This window comes from Rhinoderma darwinii, chromosome 1 (assembly GCF_050947455.1).
Source record: "Rhinoderma darwinii isolate aRhiDar2 chromosome 1, aRhiDar2.hap1, whole genome shotgun sequence".
Taxonomy (NCBI): Eukaryota; Metazoa; Chordata; class Amphibia; order Anura; family Rhinodermatidae; genus Rhinoderma; species Rhinoderma darwinii.
Genome location: NC_134687.1, coordinates 100,621,445 through 100,647,228, shown reverse-complemented (window position 1 = coordinate 100,647,228; position 25,784 = coordinate 100,621,445). Strand labels below are relative to the sequence as shown.

At 39.5% G+C, this 25,784-nt stretch overlaps 1 protein-coding gene across 1 annotated transcript in view; it reads right to left on the bottom strand.

Moving 5' to 3' along the window:
• HPGD (15-hydroxyprostaglandin dehydrogenase) overlaps nucleotides 1-18,512 on the bottom strand; it is a 63,611-nt gene extending 45,099 nt beyond the window's left edge. Inside the window, exons 1-2 of the mRNA XM_075860240.1 lie at nucleotides 18,163-18,512; nucleotides 145-268 (exon numbers count right to left, since the gene is read on the bottom strand). Of these exons, the coding sequence (XP_075716355.1) occupies nucleotides 145-268; nucleotides 18,163-18,255 (217 nt within the window). The 5' untranslated portion in view covers nucleotides 18,256-18,512. The remainder of the gene's footprint in view (nucleotides 1-144; nucleotides 269-18,162) is intronic.
• Nucleotides 18,513-25,784: the final 7,272 nt, after the last annotated feature.

Here is a 25,784-nt window from a genome sequence, read left to right as displayed (position 1 = left end):
CCCCTTTCCCTTACCATTCCTTTTCCTTTCCTTTCCCTACACAGATAATTAAAACTGCCACTTTATTACTCTCTGAATTTCGAGTTGATGTTACAAGGCTCAGGATGAATTACATTTAGCACCAACCCCCACACTTATCTTTACCTTTCAGCTGTTCTTGGTCTGTGACATCACACTGGATAAACAGTGTCCTGTTACTTCCAAACTGCTCATCAAGGGAGGCCTTACACTGCTCACCCTCAATGCGATTTTGGTCCACCATTGCCAGCTGCAAAAGAGAACACAAGAGTAATTCTACAACATGTACAAATACATAAATACATAAAATTAATACTGCATGTGTGTGATGAGTTTTAGACACAATTTAGGGTTATGTCCTCAAGAGACTGGTGAACCAACAGAGCAGTGCACTGGTCTGGAAAGCAGCGTAGTAAAGGCTGTATTTCCAAACACCATACAAGCATGTGGGGTAATATTATAACCCTCAGAAAAGTGGCAGAGAATATTTAGTAAATTGGTCACATTAGGAGACTGGAAGACCACTCCACCTTTTCACCAACACAAACGAGAAAGTCATTAGTATTGGTAATGTGACAGGAGACGTTCATACATATGTCCATGCTTTTTTTTTTTTTTTTAATCCATGCATAAGTATCAGCTTTTTTAAATAAACAAAACAATTTTTTGGTGAAAAAGTGCCCAGGGCCCGCACTACATTAGGTATTGAGATGTGCGGTACCTTCGGTGGGCAACCCCTCTATGTTGAGCACAGTGTACACTTAACCGTACCATAGAGTGCCCAATTATAAGCACCGTACAAAGTAGTGCCTGAAGTAACAGTCCATACATTAGCCAAATAACATTTCAATACTGTTGCTTAAATAACAGCTCTATACTGGACCGCCACCACTACACACTGCAAAAATAATATACTATAAAGTGCTTAAGTAGCAGAATCACACAATACCTCAGTAAATACCACTATACGGTGCTAAAATAATACCAGCATACAGTTTCCAAATACCTAAAGTTTTATAATAACAAAGTTACACAATATTGAAATGCTACAGCCATACAATTAATATTACTATCATTGGTGGTCGCAAGTCTTGGGTTCCAGGTCAGCTGTTTCTTTCACCTTCAGCAGGGGCAGCTGATGTGACACTCCGAAGGGCAGCCCCGAGTGTATTTTTAAAGGGGTATTCTCACCTTTTACACATATGGCATATGCATAGCATATGTCATAAATGTCTGATAGATGAAGGTCCCACCTCTGAAACCTGCACCTATCTCTAGAACAGGGCCCCCTACTTCCCCATCCCCGGCATACCTTGTTGCTGCTCTCCGGTCATTGAGTTTTGATGTGGCTGGGAGTACGGAAACAGCTGCGCTTGCTGTGCTACTCTTTTTCCTTAACTCCCATTCACTTTTATTGGTGTTTTACAGAAACAGTGTAGCTCAGTGAGCGCTGCTGTTCCTATACTCCTGGCTACCTCGTAACTCAGTGGCCGGAGAGAAGTTACAGCGGGACAAGGTACGACGGGGATCAAAGGTGGAACTCATATCTATCGGACATTTATGGCATATCCACAGGATGAGAATACCCCTTTAATAACCATTAATAGTCTGTCTGGCTACTGAGGTTGTTTAACTAAAGTCCTGTGACCGTGATCTTTTTTATTTTTAAATATTTCCACTTTCAGTTCTGTGAAATTTTGCAACAAACTCAGTAAAATAAATGGTCAAACATTTCTCTAAACATGTCAGTAAAATATTTTAAAGGCTTGATCTTCTTGATTAAATGGTTTCATTGGTGACTAATAGAAATGTCATGTTCCCTTATTTTATTTTTGTTGAGTTGCACATGATGGACACAAAATGTTTGGACACAAGATGTTTGTTCAGGATATGTGCGTCTGCATAGGAACACTCATTGGATTTGTAGGAGAGGAGGACAGGATCATGCTTGGAAGAATCCACTACCACACCTGCAGTTGTTTACAAATATTGATGCTAGGAATTTATTAGCACAGACAAGTCCACATAATTCTTCTAACTAATGAAGATAACTGGTTCTACAAGAAGGATTCCTGAGCTTCAACACAACACTGTCTATTTACAGTATACATGAAATACGCTCTTTATAAAACTGTTTATACAGGATATTTATCATGGTAAAATATCAGATGAGTACACACAAAAATAAAAGAAATAAAAACAGGGAAAAACAAAACGTCACATCTTATTAGATATATAGAGAATACACTCAATTTTCCCAAATACTATATTTGTTATATCGTCCAGTCAAAATATGTATTTATGTATGTATGTATATATGTGTGTATGTGTGTGTGTACGTACGAACGTACGTACGCCCTTCTTCTTCACACTCCAGAAAACCAGGCCCTATTCCGGGTTTTACATCCAAGCAACAGCAGAGAAAACCCTCTTTGCTGTACATGTTCCCTGGTTTCTGCACTGTCCAGTAGCTGCACTACTACGTATGTATATTTATATGTATGTATGTATGTATATATATATATACATATATATGTATGTATGTATGTATATTTGTACGTACGTACGTTTGTATATTTATATGTATGTATGTATATTTGTATGTAAATTTGTATGAATGTATGTTTGTTTGTATGTATGCATGTATGTATATTTGTATGTATATTTGTATGTATATACACTACCGTTCAAAAGTTTGGGGTCACCCAGACAATTTTGTGTTTTCCGTGAAAACTCACATTTATATTTATCAAATGAGTTGCAAAATGACTAGAAAATATAGTCAAGACATTGACAAGGTTAGAAATAATGATTTTTATTTGAAATAATAATTTTCTCCTTCAAACTTTGCTTTCGTCAAAGAATGCTCCATTTGCAGCAATTACAGCATTGCAGACCTTTGGCATTCTAGCTGTTAATTTGCTGAGGTAATCAGGAGAAATTTCACCCCATGCTTCCAGAAGCCCCTCCCACAATTTGGATTGGCTTGATGGGCACTTCTTGCGTACCATACGGTCAAGCTGCTCCCACAACAGCTCTATGGGGTTGAGATCTGGTGACTGCGCTGGCCACTCCATTACAGACAGAATACCAGATGCCTGCTTCTTCCCTAAATAGTTCTTGCATAATTTGGAGGTGTGCTTTGGGTCATTGTCCTGTTGTAGGATGAAATTGGCTCCAATCAAGCGCTGTCCACAGGGTATGGCATGGCGTTGCAAAATGGAGTGATAGCCTTCCTTATTCAAAATCCCTTTTACCTTGTACAAATCTCCCACTTTACCAGCACCAAAGCAACCCCAGACCATCACATTACCTCCACCATGCTTGACAGATGGCGTCAGGCACTCTTCCAGCATCTTTTCAGTTGTTCTACGTCTCACAAATGTTCTTCTGTGTGATCCAAACACCTCAAACTTCGATTCGTCTGTCCATAACACTTTTTCCCAATCTTCCTCTGTCCAATGTCTGTGTGCTTTTGCCCATATTAATCTTTTCCTTTTATTAGCCAGCCTCAGATATGGCTTTTTCTTTGCCACTCTGCCCTGAAGGCCAGCATCCCGGAGTCGCCTCTTCACTGTAGACGTTGACACTGGCGTTTTGCGGGTACTATTTAATGAAGCTGCCAGTTGAGGACCTGTGAGGCATCTATTTCTCAAACTAGAGACTCTAATGTACTTGTCTTGTTGCTCAGTTGTGCAGCGGGGCCTCCCACTTCTCTTTCTACTCTGGTTAGAGCCTGTTTGTGCTGTCCTCTGAAGAGAGTAGTACACACCGTTGTAGGAAATCTTCAGTTTCTTGGCAATTTCTCACATGGAATAGCCTTCATTTCTAAGAACAAGAATAGACTGTCGAGTTTCACATGAAAGCTCTCTTTTTCTAGCCATTTTGAGAGTTTAATCGAACCCACAAATATAATGCTCCAGATTCTCAACTAGCTCAAAGGAAGGTCAGTTTTATAGCTCCTCTAAACAGCAAAACTGTTTACAGCGGTGCTAACATAATTGCACAAGGGGTTTCAAGTGTTTTCTAATCATCCATTAGCCTTCTAACACAGTTAGCAAACACAATGTACCATTAGAACACTGGAGTGATGGTTGCTGGAAATGGGCCTCTATACACCTATGTAGATATTGCATTAAAAAACAGACGTTTGCAGCTAGAATAGTCATTTAGCACATTAACAATGTATAGAGTGTATTTCTGATTTATTTAATGTTATCTTCATTGAAAAAAAACTGTGCTTTTCATTCAAAAATAAGGAAATTTCTAAGTGACCCTAAACTTTTGAACGGTAGTGTATGTATGTACTGTATGTATGTATGTTACATAGTTACATAGTTAGTACGGCTGAAAAAAGACACATGTCCATCAAGTTCAACCAAGGGACGGGAAAAGGGAAGGAAAAATGTCTACACATAGGAGCTAATATTTTTTTGTTCTAGGAAATTATCTAACCCTTTTTTAAAGCCATCTACTGTCCCTGCTGTGACCAGCTCCTGCGGTAGGCTATTCCATAGATTCACAGTTCTCACGGTAAAGAAGGCTTGTCGCCTCTGCAGCTTGAACCTTTTTTTCTCCAGACGGAGGGAGTGCCCCCTTGTTTTTTGAGGGGGTTTTACAAGGAACAGGATTTCACCATATTTTTTTGTATGTGCCATTAATATATTTATATAAGTTAATCATGTCCCCCCTTAGTCGTCTTTTTTCAAGGCTAAATAGGTTTAATTCTTTCAATCTTTCCTCATAACTTAAACTCTCCATGCCCCCATGTATGTATGTATGTATGTATGCATGTATGTATATCTGTATGTATATTTGTATGCATGTATGTATGTTTGTATGTATGCATGTATGTATGTTTGTATGTACGTATGTATGTATATTTGTATGTATATTTGTATGCATGTATGTATGTATGTTTGTATGTATGCATGTATGTATATTTGTATGTATGTATGTTTGTATGTATGCATGTATGTATATTTGTATGTATATGTGTATGTATATATGTTTGTATGTATGTATGTATGTATGTATGTATGTATGTATGTATGTATGCATGTATGTATATTTGTATGTATGTATGTATGTTTGTATGTATTTATGTATATTTGTATGTATATGTGTATGTATGTTTGTATATTTGTATGTGTGTATGTATGTATATTTGTATGTATATGTATATTTGCATGTATATTTGTATGTGTGTGTGTGTGTGTTTGTCTTAAATGGGGGACATTAGGTTGTGAGCCCCATTGGCAACCGGGGTACTGAAATAAATGTTGACTCTCTGTATAGTGCTGTGAAATATGTTCAGACAAATAAAAATATGCAAAATAAAAGTGTTGGAGGTAAAATTAGGGCACATAAGTATTATAGAAGAGGATAACCAACTCCCCTCTATGAGCAAGAGCCCTAAATGAACTTTGAGCCTGAGGGGGATCCCTGTGCCTCTTATCAGGAGATCACTACATTAATGATGTGTCATGGTTGAGGGCCCGGTTACAGATTTGTACATTGGGGCCCAGGAGCTTTAAGTTAACCCTCTGTACAACTAATTTATGTGAAAATCACGGTCACAATTATTTCCTGGTCAACAAGAATTCATAAAAACCTAAAATTTCCTTTATGGGTAAAAAAAAATGTCAAAGTCATTTAGGCTGTGCTGAAAAAATGTAAAGTGTCTTAGACTTTTTAGCCTTCTTCTCACATATAACCAGCAAGCCGCGGTTTATATAATGTGACTGTGTAAGGACATGTGAAATAATTACTCATCCAACTTGATCCATAGTCCTTAACTAGAATGATGTAATAGTAATTCATACTTTAGTGCTTGCATCCTGTCCTGCCAACGCAAGATGAGCAAATGACTATGCATATCGCCTGAGCTATCATTTATAAATGTATTAAGAGCCACCCAGACCTATTTAAAACTCACGGAGTACAACCTGCTCCAAAAACACAAGTCAGCCTTATACTGTACGGTATGTACGGTACATCATTCACCATATTTATCTTATGAAACATATGTCTTCACACGCAGGATAAAGAACATTGGAAACTAAGACTTTTATCTCATTGCATTTCGCACCCAAATGAGTGTGTTCATGCCACTTTGTGTCTTTGTTGTCTCCCTGCTTGCTTGTGTTGTTTTCTGCTTCCTCATACAGTGACTATAATTCCACATTCCTTCCTGCAGCTTTCACTTGTCTTGAGGGCTTGGTATTTTGTACAAGCATGCTTCCAGATGTGATAGCATGAAGATGACATGTATTTACAATTGCAAAAGGAAACATATTTCATTACATGCAATGTTTGTTCTTTTAGTTCTCAGTATTTTTTGGTACTCTCTGTGAGGTTTTCGACAATTTCATGACGCACATGCTTGTTTTGCTGTCATTGCTCCGAAGATTGCGACACATTTGGTAAAGGCTTGACAGTCATGGTTTCTATAGTATGTATTATAAACAATAAGGTTTTATACTTTATGTTTTATTAACATTATTAAAGAACTGACCTAGTCTCCCTCTTATCCCACAAACCTGGGTAATACTCTCTTCGCCTGTCCTATGAACAGCTCTAATCGTACGTATGACTATGATACAGTAACTGATTTACTAAAATTCCTTAGGATTATCATTAAAGTGATGTACACAGAGGATTTTTCATATGTATTTTTTATTTAATAGGGCTAATCTGCGTGTGGCTTTCCGATGCGGATCCTGCATGTTTTTCCACAATGTGGTTTTCATTTACAATTAAAATCAATGGATACAATGAGGAACACTGCAGAAAATCATTGTGCACAGGACATAGAGGAGTAGGCAATGGTATTGCGGGTTTTTTACAGGACTTATGACACCAACCAGTCATAAAGATTAAAATATGGTTAATAGATTTACTGTTCAGGTCACAAAGCTCCTTACTAAAATATTGGCATCTTGTTTATTTCTATAATTTTTGGGAATGCACCATTTTATGGAAAGTCTAAGAAAGGATAAATACATAGTATGAATACATAATAACCAAGGGATCAAACAAAAAGAAATTACATGATGTGCAGGGTCAAAATAGCGACACTACATTGTATAATCATGAGTTAATAGAATCCGAGAAATCATTAGATATATATTAGGAAACAAGTAGGACTTAAGCTATGACCAACCACAAAGCACATGATCACAGATAGCTATGGAATAAATGAAGTGTCTGGGGATTATTACACTATTCAGAATTGTGGAGGTCAGTGGTGTGCAGTTATTCTATCTTATATGTGTCCTGCTTGCTGAGGACCTATCATTAAAATATTACCTGGTAAAGTCAAGCATTCCAAAACATGTAAATCTTTTAGTGATAAGTTACGCGCTGTCCTAGGGATTAGCTGACATTTTGCATTACAAATAACAGTGATGTCCATAGCACAGAGAAGAAAAAAACAATCGATCTCCATCCTATCCTATTTCCCTACATTTTCCTGTGCTACAAATTAAAAAAAAAGTCATCCAGACAGTCAAATTCAAAGACGAAATAATCCTTGTGAGTATTTAATTCCCTCACTACTAAGGCTCTGTTCACATCTGCGTCGGAGGGTCCGGCAGGTTTTACTGGAGTTTACCGGAGACAATAGCGCAGCAATCATGCGCTATTGTGTCCGGTAATATCACGGACAACTCCGACGGAGAGCCTACAGAACTTATTAAAGTCAATGGGTTCCGTCGGCAACCGTTGGTTCCGTTATTCCCTTGTTCTGCTCCTCTAATGGAGCAGAACAATAGAACACAATGACACAGGTGTGAACCAAGCCTAAGTAACGTGTGTTCTTCTTGATGCTTATCAGCACTGTAAGTTTTACTTCAAGAATAAAATAAAATAAATAGATTTATAGTTTTTTAAATGGGCAAGTGTGTGATGAAAGCAAAAGCACTGGCCATTTTCTTGTTCAGAAACCCCATTTGCAAATGCGAATCACAAAATTCAGAGTTAATAAAGGTGACTCTCCCATTCAGGAGACCATGGATTTTAGTGCTTTAGGCAGATCTGTTACCTCAAAATGGTGCCCTAGGTAAGGACAGTACAGTATTGGGACAGGTCCGTTCTCCTATTAGCCAAGATGATCCAAAAAAATATTGTGTAATGTGTATAACTTACTGCCCATAGCTAGGGCAGCATATTGAGGTGACAGATACGCTTTCATTTCCAGTGTGATGGTGGTAATGCCGGAAAACTGAACATTTGCAGTCAGGTTTCCTGACCTCTGTGGGCCAAAATAAAACCTGAGATACAAAGAAGCTCATTTACAGGGTAGGCTGTTGGGTCATAGTCTGACAATGTTGTTGTAGCGAGTTGTTTTACCATAAAGTAACAATTATGTCCAAGTATGTCTATACCCTTCTTCCAACACCTACAAAGTGCTGCTCTAGACAGTACCTTGTGAAAGTATTCACACCTTTGTGTTTTTCCTGTTTTATTGCATTAGTGCGTACCCTTTTATTTGTACAACATGCCTTCCACTTTGAAGGTGCAAAATGTTTTTTACACCTTCAAAGTGGTACAAACAACAATAATTAAGACAAAAAACAGAGATCTTTAATTTGCATAAGTAGTCACCCCTGAAAGTCAATACTTTGCGGAGCCACCTTCTACTGCAATTATAGATACAAGTCTCTGGGTCTATGTCTCTATTAGCTGAGCACATCTAGACAATGATTTCCCATTTTTCAAGGCAAAACTTCTTGAACTCCTTCAAAGTAGATGGGTTATTCCAAGACATTGAAATATTTCCCCTTAGACTACTCCAGTGTAGCCTTAGCAAGATGTTTAGGGTCTTTGTTGTGCTGGAAGATGAACCTCCGTCTCAGCCTCGAATCTCTGGCAGACTGAAATAGGTTGTCCTCTAGAATTGCCCTGTATTTACTGCCATCCATCTTTGCTTCAATAATGACCAGTTTTCAATTTCCTGCCGATGAAAGGCATCCCGACATCATGATGCTGCCACCACCATGCTCCTCTGTGAGAATTGTGTTCTTGGGGTGAGGGGAATTATTGGGTTTGCACCACACAAAGCGTTTCCCATGATGGCCAAAAAGTTAAATTTTAGTCTCATCAGACCATGGAACTTTCTTCTATGTGTTTGGGGAGTCTGCCACATGCTTTTTGGCAAACTCAAAATGTGTTTTCGTATGTTTTTCTTCAAGCCATGACTTTTTTCTGGCTACTTTTCAAAAAGCCCCACTCTGTTGAAAGCATGACGTTTAGTGGTCTTATGGACAGATACTACAACCTCTACTGTGGCTCTTTGGAGCTCCTTCAGTGTTATCGTTGGTGTCTTTCTTGAATGTCTGATTAATATCCTCCTTGCCCGATCTGTGAGTTTTGGTGGGGGACCTTCTCTTGTCAGATTTGTAGTTATGCCATATACTTTTGATTTTGTTGTAATAGATTTAATGGTGCTCTGTGGGATGATCAAAGTTCAAAATATTTTCTTATAACCCAACCCTGATCTATCCTTCTCAACATCTTTGTCTCTGACCTGTTTGGAGAGCTCAATGGTCTTCATGTCGCTTGCTCAGTGGTGTTGTAGACTCAGGGGCCTTTCAGAACTGGTGTATTTTTACTGACATCATCTTCATCTGGAAGATCATGTGACACTTTGATTGCACATATTTCAACTAATTAATTGTTTTGACCAGACTTTATTTGGTGGTTTCAAAGTAAAGGGGGTGAATACAGATGCACTCACAACTTTTATGTTTGTTGTTTTTTTTTTATCTTTACTAAACAAGGTATTTTTTTTTTCACTCCACTGTAACAATTTGTACTATTTTTTCAGGTCTAATACAAAAAATACAATTTTAAATTCATTTTAAATCCAGGTTGTAATGCAACAAAACTTTAGAAAAAAACACCAAAGAGGCAAGAGGGGGTGAATACTTTCACAAGGCACTGTATGTCTACACATTCAATACAACATAAGTAATTGTAATGTGCTCACCTTGCTGCGTACCTGCGCTGTCTCTTCCTGCCGTCCGCTCCTGCTGTCAGTGTCTCGGCGAGGCAGGTAGGGATGTTGAGCAGTGCATGAGCAGATTGTACGGCTGCCCAACAAGTCAGAGGGCTAGGAACGCTATTTAAATCACTGGGGCATTTGCCCCTGTACCAGTTTTAGATGTTGATTTCTCTTCCTTACATGGTTGCTATAATTTGCTTTGTACCTGAACTTGTCCTGCTATTTTGACCAACTGAGCCCGACTACGTTTTTTTGTATGGTCCTTCTGTATTGCATATTCGGCTCTGCTGCATCTCTGACACTAACCCTGGAATGCCTGGCTATGCCATCAAATCGTCCCTATGTACTGCATACTCGGCTCTGCTATCTCTCTGATACTGACCCTGGATTGTCCAAATACTCTCTCAACTTCTGCAACTATATCATGCACCCAGTTCTACTATTCTGCTCTACTTTTGGTACGTGAATTTACTGTCCATTTATTGTAGTCTATAGTTAATGTACCACAATATTCCCTACTTCACTTGGTTCAGCCCCAAAGAATTAACCACCGGTCTTCTTCTAGACACCCAAGTCTGAGGCCCAACAGTATACCTTGGACCCTAACCAAAGTCACGAGAAAAGGGGGGTGTTTGTGAATAGTGCCAGCTGGTAGGCTATTTCTCTGGAGATCATGGAATTAGATCATAACACTAATAATGATAATAAAAAGAACAATATTATGATAATGGTTTCTGTTCCACTGTTCTCATGACTGATTTCTTCTCGAATAGCAATGTCCATGAATAACATAGATAACATGTTTTTGTTTCCTGGTTGAAGGATTCTAAAGTCAGTCACGAGGATTGAGTACAAGATTGGACAAGAAGCCCTGTACTTTCTTTGCTTCCACACTTGGCTGTGCTTCTGAGTCACCTGTAAAATGCAACTGTCATAGAGGATGTTGACCCTATAACACGTATCACATTGTGTTCAGTGGCAGTCAGAGGGATGAATAGATTGTAGATTCTAACTTCTATGTAATAAAAAATGTGACATTTCCTATATAGCAGATAAACAGCTTCCAGACATCCTTGGCACTGCTTATATTGGGGGAAACACTGGATTAATGGCTGCTGTAATAGACATTCCAGTTTCCAAAAATTGCTCAAAAAAGCTATAATGGTAAGTCTATTCACTTATCATTCTGTGTAGTGAAGTGTTGACTAACCTGTGGCACTCCAGCATCAAAACTACAACTCTCAGCATGAAGGTTGTAGTTGTTTTCAACACCTGTAGAGTTACAGGTTGGGGGAACACTGGTCTAATGAATGGGTGTGATATAGGAACATTAAAGAGGTTTTCTGGGAAAAAAAACCATTCCTATCAATATTTTTTCATGCAAAACCCATTTAAAGAGCCCAGGGAGTGAAGGGGGTTACTTCATTCTCTGCACACATTTTGCAGCTACCCATGCTCGCTGACTACACAGCATCAGTTTACAGTAGCCTGTAGTTATGTAACATTATCAGAATCTGTAACTGGTGGAGGGGAGATGGAAAAGCAGAAAGAAGAACTTTCAAAAGCAAAAGACAACTCGGATTCTTAGACTTCGTTCATATCTGCGTCAGGGAACAGTTCAGGGGTTCCGTCTGAGCTTTCCCTCAGGGGAACCCATGAACGGAACCCTGACTGAAACAAACGGAAACCATTGATTACAATGACGGAAGCAATACCGTAGTCGACTGCGCTATTCATTCCATCAAAACGACGGAACATTTGCACAACGGAGACAAACGGAAACAATTTGCACCGCATTCGTCACCATTGTAATCAATGGTGATGCAAACGGAAAAAAATGGTTTCCGTTTGTTTCAGTCAGGGTTCCGTTCATGGGTTCTCCTGAGGGAAAGCTCAGATGGAACCCCTAATCGGAGCCATGATGCAGATGTGAACGAAGCCTTAGGCCAACACAATTGTATCAGGAAAATTAATTTCCTAACATTTGGTAAAGCTGCTTCTTTATGCATCTAGACTTTCATTTTAGCTTCCTGTGTCTAATTGTAACTTGAAACATTGGCGGTTAATGCAGATTTATGGGACAATGTCTTGTGGGGCAACAATGTCCTACAATTTTCACATAAGTTGGCAAAGAGCTGATTGATGAACTGATGTTTTTAAAGGCAGTTCTACTTCCACAATTGAAAGAAACTTCCCTATATAAACATACGTAATACTGCTGATCTGGCCTTATCTATCATAGAAATCCAAGCTATCAAGTCAATTATTTTAGTGAACAATAGCAAATTTTAATTTACTATAACATGCTGGTGAAGTGTTCTTCTTTGAGAGGGGCAGTCCCTACTTTTGACCCAAGACCATCTATTTTTTTTTTTTTTGCACCTTAAATGTCCTTTTTTTGATATCGGAAATAGATTTACATGAATAAACTTACTATATTGCCCCAGAAGCTGTCTGTCTGGTTTCAAACTGCATATCAGACCCCAGCTTGTGTATTATTTCATTATTTGGTGCAGTTTTGATCTTAAAACTGTTCTATATAGAAATTATTTTTGTTCGAATATTTTCATTAAAAGCTATTCAGGCATGGAAAAAAATGGATCTTTCACACAATGAATAATAAGTCGGGAGGTAAGCTATAATGCCAATGGAGCAGCATATTTAATGGTTAATTATAGTATTATATTCTCTGCTTTGTAGTGTATTTTATTTGAAACAGTTTATTTCTCTGTAGGTATAGCTTGAGCAGGTTTTCATTATCTATTTTTTTTCATACATTATGATACTGCTTTAGTCATACAGATGTGTTCACCCTTACCTCTGCTTGAATTTGGTTGAGGACTCTGATTTCTCATTAAATAAATTCAATACAATATCGTGCCATGCTAACGAAACCCTTGACAGGCTGCAATCCACATCCCAACCTCTGGGTGGCTACACTTAGAAACATATAGCATGGACATCTTGCGACGGAGTATCGCAAAATCATGTTTTTTTTCAAAGCTGGTCACTCCACACATCTCAGGATATGATGAGATATAAGGTAGGGTAAGAAAGGACACATCTGTAACACAGTATTTCATAAATGCCCATAGATCCCTGCTCCAAATCTATTTAGTAGGTTCCCACTAAATCATAGAAACACTGTAGAAGTAAATATGAAATATACATCTCGTAACCTGGTAAGGAACCATAAGTCTCAGTAATAATCCTTGGAATTACAAGTATAGCTCTCCAGCTGTTAAAATGCCAGCTGCTAAGTGACTAAACATCTCAGCAATTATATTTCGGAAAAAACTAGCATAACATCTGGTGAGGAAGTATAATTGTCCACCAGCAATTATAGAAAATATATAACTACTGTTTGCTACCTCTCACCTACTAAATAACTACAGATCTCAGTAATGTGCTCCGAGAGGGAAGATATAGCTCTCCACCTATGCATTTCAGTAATGAGTCCTGAGAAGGAATCTATAGCTACTCACCTGAGGAACTACAAGTTTCATCAGTAAACTCTGAGAGGAAATATACTGTACAGTTCTTCCACTTCTCAAGAACTACAAACCTCAGTAATGAACTCTGAGAGTGAATCGGAAGCTATCCCCATTGTGTTTAACTATAAGTCTCAGTAATGAACTCTGAGTAAAAATATTCTACGTAGCTCTGCTTTATCTGCTAAAAAAAACCTTAATGCTTAGCAATGAACCCGAATATGAAATCTAAAGCTCTCCACCTTTAGGGTATGACCAGACGTGGCGTCTTTCTGCCGACACTGTCCGCATCAATGCCACACATAATCTGCATTGCAGATTCTGTTGCGGCTTTGCCTAAAATGTGCAGTAAATTGATGCGGACTAGCCGTTGCGTATTCAGGTGAAGAGTACTTCCCTTTTCTCTATCAGTGCAGGATAGAGAGAAGGGACAGCCCTTTCCCTAGTAAAAGTAACAGAAATTCATACTTACCCGGCCGTTGTCTTGGTGACGCGTCCCTCTTTCGACATCCAGCCCGACCTCCCTGGATGAAGCGGCAGTCCATGTGACCGCTGCAGCCTGTGATTGGCCTGTGATTGGCTGCAGCGGTCACATGGGCTGAAACGTCATCCCGGGAGGATGGACCGGAGGAAGAAGCAGGGAGTTCTCGGTAAGTAGGAGCTTCTATTTTTTTAACACGTTGATCTATATTGTGATCGGAAGTCACTGTCCAGGGTGCTGAAACAGTTACTGCCGATCGTTTAACTCTTTCAGCACCCTGGACAGTGACTATCTCCTGACGTCGCCTAGCAATGCTCCCGTAATTATGGGTGCACACACGTAGTCACCCGTAATTACGGGAGACCCATTGACTTCTATGGGCCTGCCCGTGCCGTAATAACGGCCCGTGATTTTACGTTAGTGTGCATAGGGCCTCAGTCTGGCTATAGACCTAGAAATACATAGGTACAGCCAGAATGAAGAAATATCATGTTCGTAAACCAATATGCCACGCAGCACACATAACATCTGCGGATTTCATTGGGGAGTTTTGAATCTCCATTGAAGTCAATGGAGAAATTCTGCAATGAGTCCGCAACAAGTCCGCTACACGTCCGCAACAGCCAGTGTATGCTGCGGACACCAAATTCCGCACCGCAGCCTATGGTCCGCAGCGGAGTTTTCCACAACGTGTGCACGAACCTAACTAAAAAGGTGTGGAAAGCAATGGAGAAAATGTCCGCTGCGGGAATTCCAGAGCAATTCCGCCACGTCTGGCCATGCCCTTAGTGGAGCTACAAGTATCAGTAATGAACTCCTAGAAATAATATATAGATAACCATCTATTGTGGAGCTACAAGTCTCAGTAATGAACTACTTATTAGACTCATATACTTATCAGTCTCATATACTTATCAGTCTAATATACTTATCAGTCTAATATACTTATCAGTATCATTTACTTATCAGTCTCATTTACTTATTAGTCTCATATACTAATAGTCTCATATACTTATCAGTCTCACATACATATAGTCTCATATACTTATAGTCTCATATACTTATCAGTCTCATATACTTCAGTCTCATATACTTCAGTCTCATATACTTCAGTCTCATATACTTCAGTCTCATATACTTATAGTCTCATACTTATCAGTCTCATATACTTTACTTATTAGTCTCATATACTAATAGTCTCATATACTTATCAGTCTCACATACATATAGTCTCATATACTTATAGTCTCATATACTTATCAGTCTCATTTACTTATTAGTCTCATATACTAATAGTCTCATATACTTATTAGTCTCATATACTTATCAGTCTCACATACATATAGTCTCATATACTTGTAGTCTCATATACTTATCAGTCTCACATACTTATTAGTCTTATATACTTATTGTAATGATAGGGGTGGGGAAACAGACAAGTGAGCCCTAATCTACCCGCCACTCAGTCCCTGCCTACTTGCAACGGCCCGCCCTAGGCGACGGGGTACAACTGGGCGACGGTCCCTACGCTCAATAAGTGCACGACAGACAAACAGACAAGGGTACACAGAAGCTAAGGGAAATGGAGCAGTTGCCCACGGCAACACCGTGAGCAACAAGAGTGGTGAACGAGCCGAGTCAAACCAGGAGTGTACGAGGTACCAAACGCAGAGCAGGAGAGTAGTGAAAAAGCCGAGTCAAACCAGGAGTGTACGAGGTACCAAACGCAGAGCAGGAGAGTAGTCAGTAAGCCAGAGTCAATATGAAGCAGGGTCAAATAGTTCAGAAGCTGCAGCAGGGCCAGGAAACCAAACGAGAAGAATCACAAGCAAGGAGGAACAGGAAAGGCAGGTATAAATAGACAGAGGGCGGGAGCTAGCTCAGTCTGGCCAGGCTGTGATAGGCTCTCCCACTCCTAAGCCTGCCATCCTGAGTGGTGGAAGATGGAGTCAGTCTCACAGACATAGAAGCAGGTGCAGACTGATTACCTATGGGTGTTGACACAGAAGCTGTGCCTGGCAGATCCTTTACACTTATAGTCTCATATACTTATTAGTCTCATATACTAATAGTCTCATATACTTATTAGTCTCATATACTTATCAGTCTCACATACATATAGTCTCATATACTTATAGTCTCATATACTTATTAGTCTCATATACGTATAGTTTCATATACTTATTAGTCTCATATACTTATTAGTCTCAGATATTTCAGTCTCATATACTTATAGTCTCATACTTATCAGTCTCATATACTTTACTTATTAGTCTCATATACTCATCAGTCTCATATACTTATTAGTCTCATATACTTATAGTCTCATATATTTATCAGTCTCACATACTTATCAGTCTCATATACTTATAGTCTCATATACTTATTAGTCTCATATACGTATAGTTTCATATACTTATTAGTCTCATATACTTCAGTCTCATATACTTATAGTCTCATACTTATCAGTCTCATATACTTTACTTATTAGTCTCATATACTCATCAGTCTCATATACTTATTAATCTCATATACTTATCAGTCTCATATATTTATCAGTCTCATATACTTATTAGTCTCATATACTTAGTCTCATATACTTAAACTTATAGTCTCATACTTATAATCTCATATATTTATCAGTCTCATATACTTATTAGTCTCATATACTTAGTCTCATATACTTATAGTCTCATACTTATAATCTCATATATTTATCAGTCTCATATACTTATTAGTCTCATATGCTTATACTTATAGTCTCATACTTATAATCTCATATATTTATCAGTCTCATATACTTATCAGTCTCATATGCTTATAGTATCATATACTTATTAGTCTCATATACTTCAGTCTCATATAGTTATAGTCTGATATGCTTATTAGTCTCATATACTTAAAGTCTCATATACTAATAGTCTCATATACATATTAGTCTCATATACTTATCAGTCTCATATATTTATTAGTCTCATAAACTTATTAGTGTCATATACTTATCAGTCTCATATATTTATTAGTCTCATATACTTATTAGACTCCTATACTTATTAGTCTCATATACTTATTAGTGTCATATATTTATCAGTCTCATATATTTATTAGTGTCATATACTTATCAGTCTCATATATTTATTAGTCTCATATACTTATTAGACTCCTATACTTATTAGTATCATATACTTATCAGTCTCATATATTTATTAGTCTCATATACTTCTTAGACTCCTATACTTATTAGTATCATATACTTATCAGTCTCATATACTTATCAGTCTCATATATTTATTAGTCTCATATACTTATTAGTCTCATATACTTATTAGTCTCATATACTTATCAGTCTCATATATTTATTAGTCTCATATACTTATTAGACTCCTATACTTATTAGTCTCATATACTTATTAGTGTCATATACTTATCAGTCTCATATACTTATTAGTGTCATACACTTATAGTCTCATATATTTATCAGTCTCATATACTTATTAGTGTCATACACTTATAGTCTCATATATTTATCAGTCTCATATACTTATTAGACTCCTATACTTATTAGTCTCATATACTTATCAGTCTCATTTACTTATTAGTCTCATATACTTATCAGTCTCATATACTTATAGTCTCATATACTTATCAGTCTCATATGCTTATAGTCTCATATATTTATCAGTCTCATATACTTATTAGTCTCATATGCTTATCAGTCTTATTTACTTATTAGTCTCATATACTTATTAGTCTCACCAACCTAGCCAGAAGAGCAAAAAAAAAAAAAGTCTTTATCTGCTAAACAGCCTGCTAATCCTGGGAATGAGCTTCTATCTGTTGTTAAACCACAAGTCTCAGCAATGATTCCTCGGTAGGAATACTTTGAGATCAAGGAACTACAAGTCTCAGCAGTGGCAGTGAACCTCTGGAGGAATTACATCGCTCAGCAATGCACTATAGCCCTGCAACTACAGGATATCCACTACTTATGGTATTTACTATGCTCTTGTTCCTTACCAGTAGTTTTCTCAATAAACTCCGCAGCAGTGCGCTTTCTGACCTCATAGTCTTCACTGTGCGATAAGTACATACATCATGTCCACATATAACATGAACTTCACATATATATGTCCACATACAATAAACAGGGCAATTCACCAACTTACCGCAGCTCCCTTATTCAAAAGTTCCTCCACCATAGCTCGGCCAATTCCTTGCGCAGCTCCAGTGACCAGTGCCACCTTTCCATTGACATACATGATGTCTGTAGCCTGATGTCTGCAGAAACGTGTAATAAATGGCTGGTATCTTCCAGCGTCGCTGTGCCTAGGGCTGCAGTCCTGCCTTGTGCTGTCACCTCCTCCCGGGCTGGGTGAATGTGCTTGTCTTCCCCTTCTCCGGAGTCTTGTGCGTTATCTCTCTGCTTTCCTTCCCTTCAATCTTTTTACAAGTGGGAGGGAACAAGTCCTGCATGCAGTTTATAGGTGACCCTGTCTGCTTCTACACTATCCTTCTTACCTGCCCTTTAACTCCTTTCTTGCCAGGGGATAGGCTGAGTATAAGTAATAGTAGATGTTTCTAATCATCACTATCTATCTATCATCTATCATCTATCTATCTATCTATCTATCTATCTATCTATCTATCTATCTATCTATCTATCTATCTATCTATCTATCTATCTATCTATCTATCTATCTATCTATCTATCTGTCTATCTGTCTGTCTGTCTGTCTGTCTGTCTGTCTGTCTGTCTGTCTGTCTGTCTGTCTGTCTGTCAGAGCCAGCTCTGCTACATCTACATGTATTCCTACAGTGTATAAACACTTCCAGCTTCCACTTTTTGCTGCTTCTCATGTCTTATTTGCCCTTAGCTGCTGTTAGTTTGTACTGGCTTTTATGTTCTTCCCTCTGTGAATCTCCCCCATTTATTTTGATCTCTTTCTGTGTTTTTCATGTCTCCAATAATGAATTCAGCAGTGACAGCCAAGTTAAGATTCAGGCCAACTTTTTTTTCCATAACAGATAAAAAGCTGATACAATTCACAAAGAGCAGTCCCAGAAATTTCTCAGAACAATAATTTATGAAGTCGGACTACTTGCTCACCAAAAACGACAGAATATTTTTTTTATCATTTCCCACTCAATATGCCCTGTATTATCCTTGGATCATAGCTAGTACTGCTGTACTGTTACATAGTGTGAACATAGAGACTGTGTTACAGGAGCTGGGGAGGAGGGGGGGGGGTTTGTTATTACTGTCAAATCAATTCATTAATGCAGTTTTATCAATTCACTAAAATAACGTTATAAATTCAGGAGCTCTGCTTTGTTGACCTGTGTTGAATTTCCAATACCCTACAGATATAACAGAATGCATAAGGGTCCTTTCTCCTTAGCAAAAAGCCCCCCCCCCCCAAAAAAAAAAAAACAAAACAAGAAAAAAAATGGTATGTTGCAATTCACTGATTTATCTACAAGGCAACTGTAATAAACCTGAAATTCAGGTTATCCCTGTAATCTCATCACTCCCACAGCTATTCGATTTTTGCCTACACTCTACACTGAAAACTGCAATGGGGTTTTGTTTGTATTTTATTACACAGATGTCTTAAAATCAAGTCCTTGCTTTCAATGATGAGTCCCTCTTTTAGGGCACGGCCAGACGTGGCGGAATTGCTGTGTAATTCCGCTGCGGACAGTCCGCAGTGGAATTCTCCAGTGGCCGTTTTTTACAGTTGTTTCAATACATTTTTAGGCAAGTTAGGTCAGACGTGGCGGAAAACTCCTCTGCGGACCATAGGCTGCAGTGCAGAATTTTCCCTCCGCAGCATGCACTGTCTGTTGCAGAGAAGAAGCCTTTGAAATGGAAAAACTGAAATCTGTGGCAAGTCCGCTGTCTTTTCTGCAACGTCTGAATTACCTGTCAAATATGCAAATGTTGGTGCAAATTCGTTACACCAAATCTTCCACCAAGATTTGTAGCGGAAAAACTCTGCCATGTCTGGACGTGCCCAGAGGGTGCAGTCAAACGAGGCGTAATTTTCATTGCGGGAAAAATTTGCAGCAGAAATTTACACCATGTATTCATAGGCCACGTTTAGATGTAGCGGAATTTTTCCGCTGCAAATGTTGGTGCAGATTCGGGGCAATTACGCAACGAATCTGCACCAACATTTGCATATTTGACAGGTAATTCAGATGTTGCAGATATCACAGCGGACTTACCACAGATTTCAGTTTTTGCATTGCAAAGGCTGAAATCCGCAGTGAAATTCAGCTTCTCCGCAATGTAATGAGATTGCACCAGAGCCTAATTTCCACACAGTTATTTTCTGCAATGTCTAAATTAAGTTTCCTAAAAATGTATAGAAAAATTGTAAAAAAACGGCTGCTGCAGAATTACACTGCGTACTATCCGCAGCGGAATTCAACAGCAATTCCTCCACGTCTGAATGTGCCCTTATGATGGAAACAAATTCCGCAACATATACATAGTTTAAATTGCTGTGCCGAATTTTTCCACTGTGGAAATACTTTTTGCAGCGTTTTCTGTATGTATTGTATATTATATACAATGTGTAATGTGTTGTGTATTTTGGATGCAAAATTTTATCATAGACTTCAATGTTATGTGAAATTCTGTATGGAAATTCGCAATACAAAATACGCAGCAAGTCTGGAACACAATATGCCATAGTAATTCTGCCATGCAATGTGCTGCTGAATTATTGTTGTGGATTTTGTGGTCTACGTGATTATTGATCTGTAATAATAATTGCATTCATTGGTGATCGGTTCTATTCTCCTGCTTTCTAATAATATTTATTAGGCAGTATAATAAGGTGTGGTTGTACCTAAGGCACATTAACCATTCATTGTTCTATATTTTGATATTAATAGGGCTCCAACAACAGAGAGCATAGCTGAACTTTGTACTGCAGCTGCAGAATACAGGAGGAATATTTACTTACAAGGTGCTCAACTGTACCGGTGGCCCTATAGATAGCAGATTACATTGAGTAAAAGACTTGGGTTTGTCTGGCCAACCAGAGCAAATTATTCTGGGGAACCAACCTCCATCTATAAATGGACATGTGTTTGTCCACTTTTATTTGTATCTTAAACTTTTTTGTTATCATAACACGCACAAGACCCATAATAAATAAACCCTATTGGCAAATTATTTGCTCCCAAGTCATCTCCAAATATTGTTGTCTTCTGCTAGACTCTCTGGGGTCCATTATTATGTTAAAGTCACACCAGGGTAGCTAGGTTCTCCCACACCCGGGGCAAAGATTCAGTTTGGTACCCCCACTAACTTCTTTCCCGACATCTCCTTCCCCCTCGCCATGTTTTCTTTCTATACCAATCAATGAGGTGTAATTTTTGTTTCACATTTTTTTATGTAACTCGAGCATAAAACCATTTGTACGTTTTGAATACTATAGGCTGCAGGCCACGTTAGGCCTGAACTCTTTAAGGCGCTGGGAAGACACCCTGCGCAGGCTGGCATGATGTGGTCACTGCATCATGCTGGCCTGCGCAAGCGTCCCGCCCGGAGGCTGTGCAGTGCTCTGTCTGTCGTGGTAACGGGGCTATGTAAGTACAATTTTTTTGGGGGGGGAACTGTGTGCCACTATATACAAGGGGTGAGCTGTATTTCCCTATATACAAGGGGAGGGGCGAGCTGTGTGGCACTAAATATAAAAGGAGGGGGAGCTGCGTGGCACTATATACAAGGGGATGGGGAGCTGTTTGGCACTATATACAAGGGGAGATGTGTGGCACTATATACAAGGGGAGGGGGGAGCGGTGTGGCACTATTTATAAGGAGGGGCTGTGTGGCAGTATACACAAGGAGGGGCTATGTTGCACTATATACAATAAAGGGGGGCTGTGTGGCACTATATACAAGGGAGGGAGCTGTGTGGCACTATATACAAGGTGGGACTGTGTGTCACTATATGCAAGGGGAGGGCTGTGTGGCACAATCTACTAGCGGGGGCGGTACGGCACTATATATAAGGGGGAGGGATGTGTGGCGCTATCTACAGGGAGCTGTGTGTGTGGCACTATCTACAGGGGGCTGTGTGGCGCTATCTGCAGGGGCACAAAGGGGGCTGTATTACTGTGGGGGCACAAAGGGGGCACATCTACTGATGAGGCACTTTTATTTTGTCGAGCCCTGAGGAATCATTATTACCATCTGGGGCACTGTGGATTACGAGATTGTTTAGAGGGTGGGGTATAGGTGGGGAAGTTGCTGGAAAGGCAAGAAACCAAGATGTCTGTGTGTCAAATTCTGCAGAGATGCGTTGTGGCTGGAATAAGTTGTCGCAGTGGTCTTGGCCAGATGAAGAAACAAAGAGAAAGTTGTCAGGGATCATTACCTTGTATATTGTTTGAAAAATATTATCCTTACATATATATATATATATTCAGTATATTACACAAAGAGATTGGATTCATGGAGCACAAAGAGCAAGCATAACACACCTATGGAAGACACCGCCCCCTGGAATGCAAAGAGGAGTGTGCAGAAGAATGTACAGGAGAACTTACAGCTGAGGAGCCAATGGGACTTAAGCAAGTCCCACATCTCTAGGGAGGGGCATGTGTCTTTTCTCTGTGTGTTTCTTTGTTCTGAATAAAGGGTTCAGTTCTCTTCTTGTCTGATCGAGGGAAAGCTGTGTACCAAACATCTCTGGCTGGTTTACTTCTTTCCAGGCATGCCTTCAGCTTTCAATTTACAGAGGTGGTTATTCGGTGTGAAATACGGACCTGACAATGTGAACAACTAATCAGAGAAAAGATCACCTGTGAGTCAATGGATATAAATGTCCTGTAATCACTTATATCATCTGCAGAGCTCCTGCATATAATTGGCATCTACCACTATATGGTCATTACATGGTGGTAATATTGGTCTTTGTATAGTGGTTTTTATTCAGTAACAGTATGGGGGTATTATTCAGTCACTGTGGTTATGGTGTGGCAGTATTAATCAGCAACAGTATGGGGTATTATTCAGTCACTATGTGGTTATGGTGTGGAGGTATTATTCAGTAACAGTATGGGGGTATTATTCAGTCACTATGTGGTTATGGTGTGGCGGTGTTATTCAGTAACAGTATGGGGGTATTATTCAGTCACTATATGGTTATGGTGTGGCGGTATTATTCACTAATAGTATGGGGGTATTATACAGTCACTATGTAGTTATGGTGTGGTGGTATTATTCAGTCACTATGTGGTTATGGTGTGGTGGTATTAATCAGTAACAGTATGGTGGTATTATTTAGTCACTATGTGGTTATGGTGTGGAGGTATTATTCAGTAACAGTATGGGGGTATTATTCAGTCACTATGTGGTTAAGGTGTGGAGGTATTATTCAGTAACAGTATGGGGGTATTATTCAGTCACTATGTGGTTATGGTGTGGCGGTATTATTTAGTAACAGCATGGGGGTATTATTAAGTCACTATATGGTTATGGTGTAGCGGTATTATTGGGACCTTATATTGTGTTATTATTGGTAATATTGGTCTTATAATAGTGAGTTCTGTTCAGTAACATTAAGCAGGTAATATTTAATCTGGTATAGTGGTATAAGTATATGTATATAGATAATTTTTTGTGTGTGAGATGGGGGACATATGTTTTGGGGCTTGCAACACTCCTGGACGCGCTATAAATCAGAGATGCAGTTCTCTGCACACTGCCTTCTGAATTAACTGCATTATTGATACAGTAATTCCGCATTTGGGGTCCCACTTTTAACTTTGCCCAGGACCACACTTTGTCTAATACCGGCCCTGGCCACACAACCCCCTTGTAGATAGAGCCACACTGCCGCTTCTTGCAGATAGTTCCACACACACCCACTGTAGATAGTGTCACACCCCCTTACAGAGAAAGACACACAGCCCCCCTTGTACATAGTGCCACACAGCCCCCCCTTGTAGATAGTGCCACACAGCCCCCTTGTGGATAGCGACACACATCCCCCCTTGCATTTAGTGACACACAGCCCCCAAACAACAAAAAAAACTTTTACTCACCTAGTTCCCGCGACGTACAGAGCAGATCCACAGCCTCCTTAGCAGCCTATGAGACGGGATCCTTGCGTGATCCATTGAAGTAATCGCGCCGGCCTGCTCAGGGATCCTGTCCCAGCGCCTTAGTGAATGGCAGAGCAGTGAGCGAGCTCCCTGCTCTGTGGTAGTATTCAATTGTATGTGGCAGTCGCCTGGGGCCCCGGATGCCCGATGCAGGCGATGCCAACGGGAATGAGGGGGCCCATGTCGCCCAGCCCATAATGTGCACATGCCGCTGGCCCGTGGAAGCCTCTGTGGCTTCTATAGCGGTAGTTTCGCCACTGTGGCACTCACCCTTCCTTCCCTTCCTAGTTGCTCCCAGGGCACATGCCCCGCTTGCCCCGCTTAGCTACGCCCCTGAGCTATACAGTATCTCAACCAGCCCTATGGATGTAAGTCATGTAAGGCCGAGTTCACACAGAGTTTTTTAACGCTGATTTTGACATGGAAACTGTGTCAGAATCAGCACCAAATAAAGCCCAAAATCTCCCTAAATTGATTGCAATATGAGGTAGAGGCATTTTTTTCATGGGCGGTTTTTAACCGGTCATGTTATAAAAAGCGTTATGCCCCACCTTGGAGCAGTTTCCTCCTCTTAAATGAGGCAGGAAAAAACTCTCCGTTCATTTGGAACGCTTTTTTTATGTGGATTTTGACAAAAAATTGCTGTGGTTCTTGTAGTTGTTTAAAAAAATAATGCCTGAAGAAAAGAAATACGTAAAAAAAAAGCCTCAAAAAACGTGACAAAAAAAGCCTAAAAAAAGTTTGGATTTCAAAATCTGACTCAAAATTCCTGCACACAGGCGCTGATTTAGCGCGAAAATCGTGTCGGAATCAGAGTTCAAAATCTGCCTCAAAATTCCTGAAGGAATGCTAAGGCAGATTTTTTTCTGCGTGCAAAAAAATTCGTGTGAACAGGGCCTTAGACTTTTGAGGCTGACTTTATTTGCCTGACGAAAAACGCTGTGTGAACTAAGCTTAAATGATCAGTCTAAGGAGAAATTCACACGAAAGCGTGCGTTTTGTGCGTTGCAGTTCCGTGCGTCATCAGTGTTTGGTGCGTGGCTGCTTGATTTTCGCGCATATGCCATCCTTATCACACGTGGGTTTGAGGTTTAGAAAAAGAAATGAAGGAGGTGGTTTTATTTTTCCCTTGATTTCTTGATCTACTGTTGCGCGAATCTCGCGCAGCACATGGAAGTGCGTCCGTGTGCTGCGCGTGATTTTCACGCACCCATTGACTTCAATGGGTGCGTGATGCGCAAAAAACGCTCAAGTATAGGACATGCAGTGAGTTTCACGCAGCAGACACACGCTGCGTGAAAAACACGGAATGTCTGAATGTCCCCATTGCCTTATATAGGTCCGTGCGAAGAGCGGGATTTTCACGCGCGTGTCACGGACGTGAACTACGCTCGTGTAAATAAGGCCTTATTAATTTCTTTTTCTAAACCTTAAAACCACGTGTCATAAGGATGGCATATGCGCGAAAATCACGCAGCCACGCACCAAACACTGATGACACACGGAACTGCAGCGTGCAAAAAACGCTGCATGTGAATTTCGCCTAAGGGACAGATTTTTCTTTGTAATATTTGTTTGAATGCACAAAACATAGGGAATTACATAGGGAATATTAGGACGTATGAACAGTATATGTGTTTTGAAATAATAGACAATTGTATTC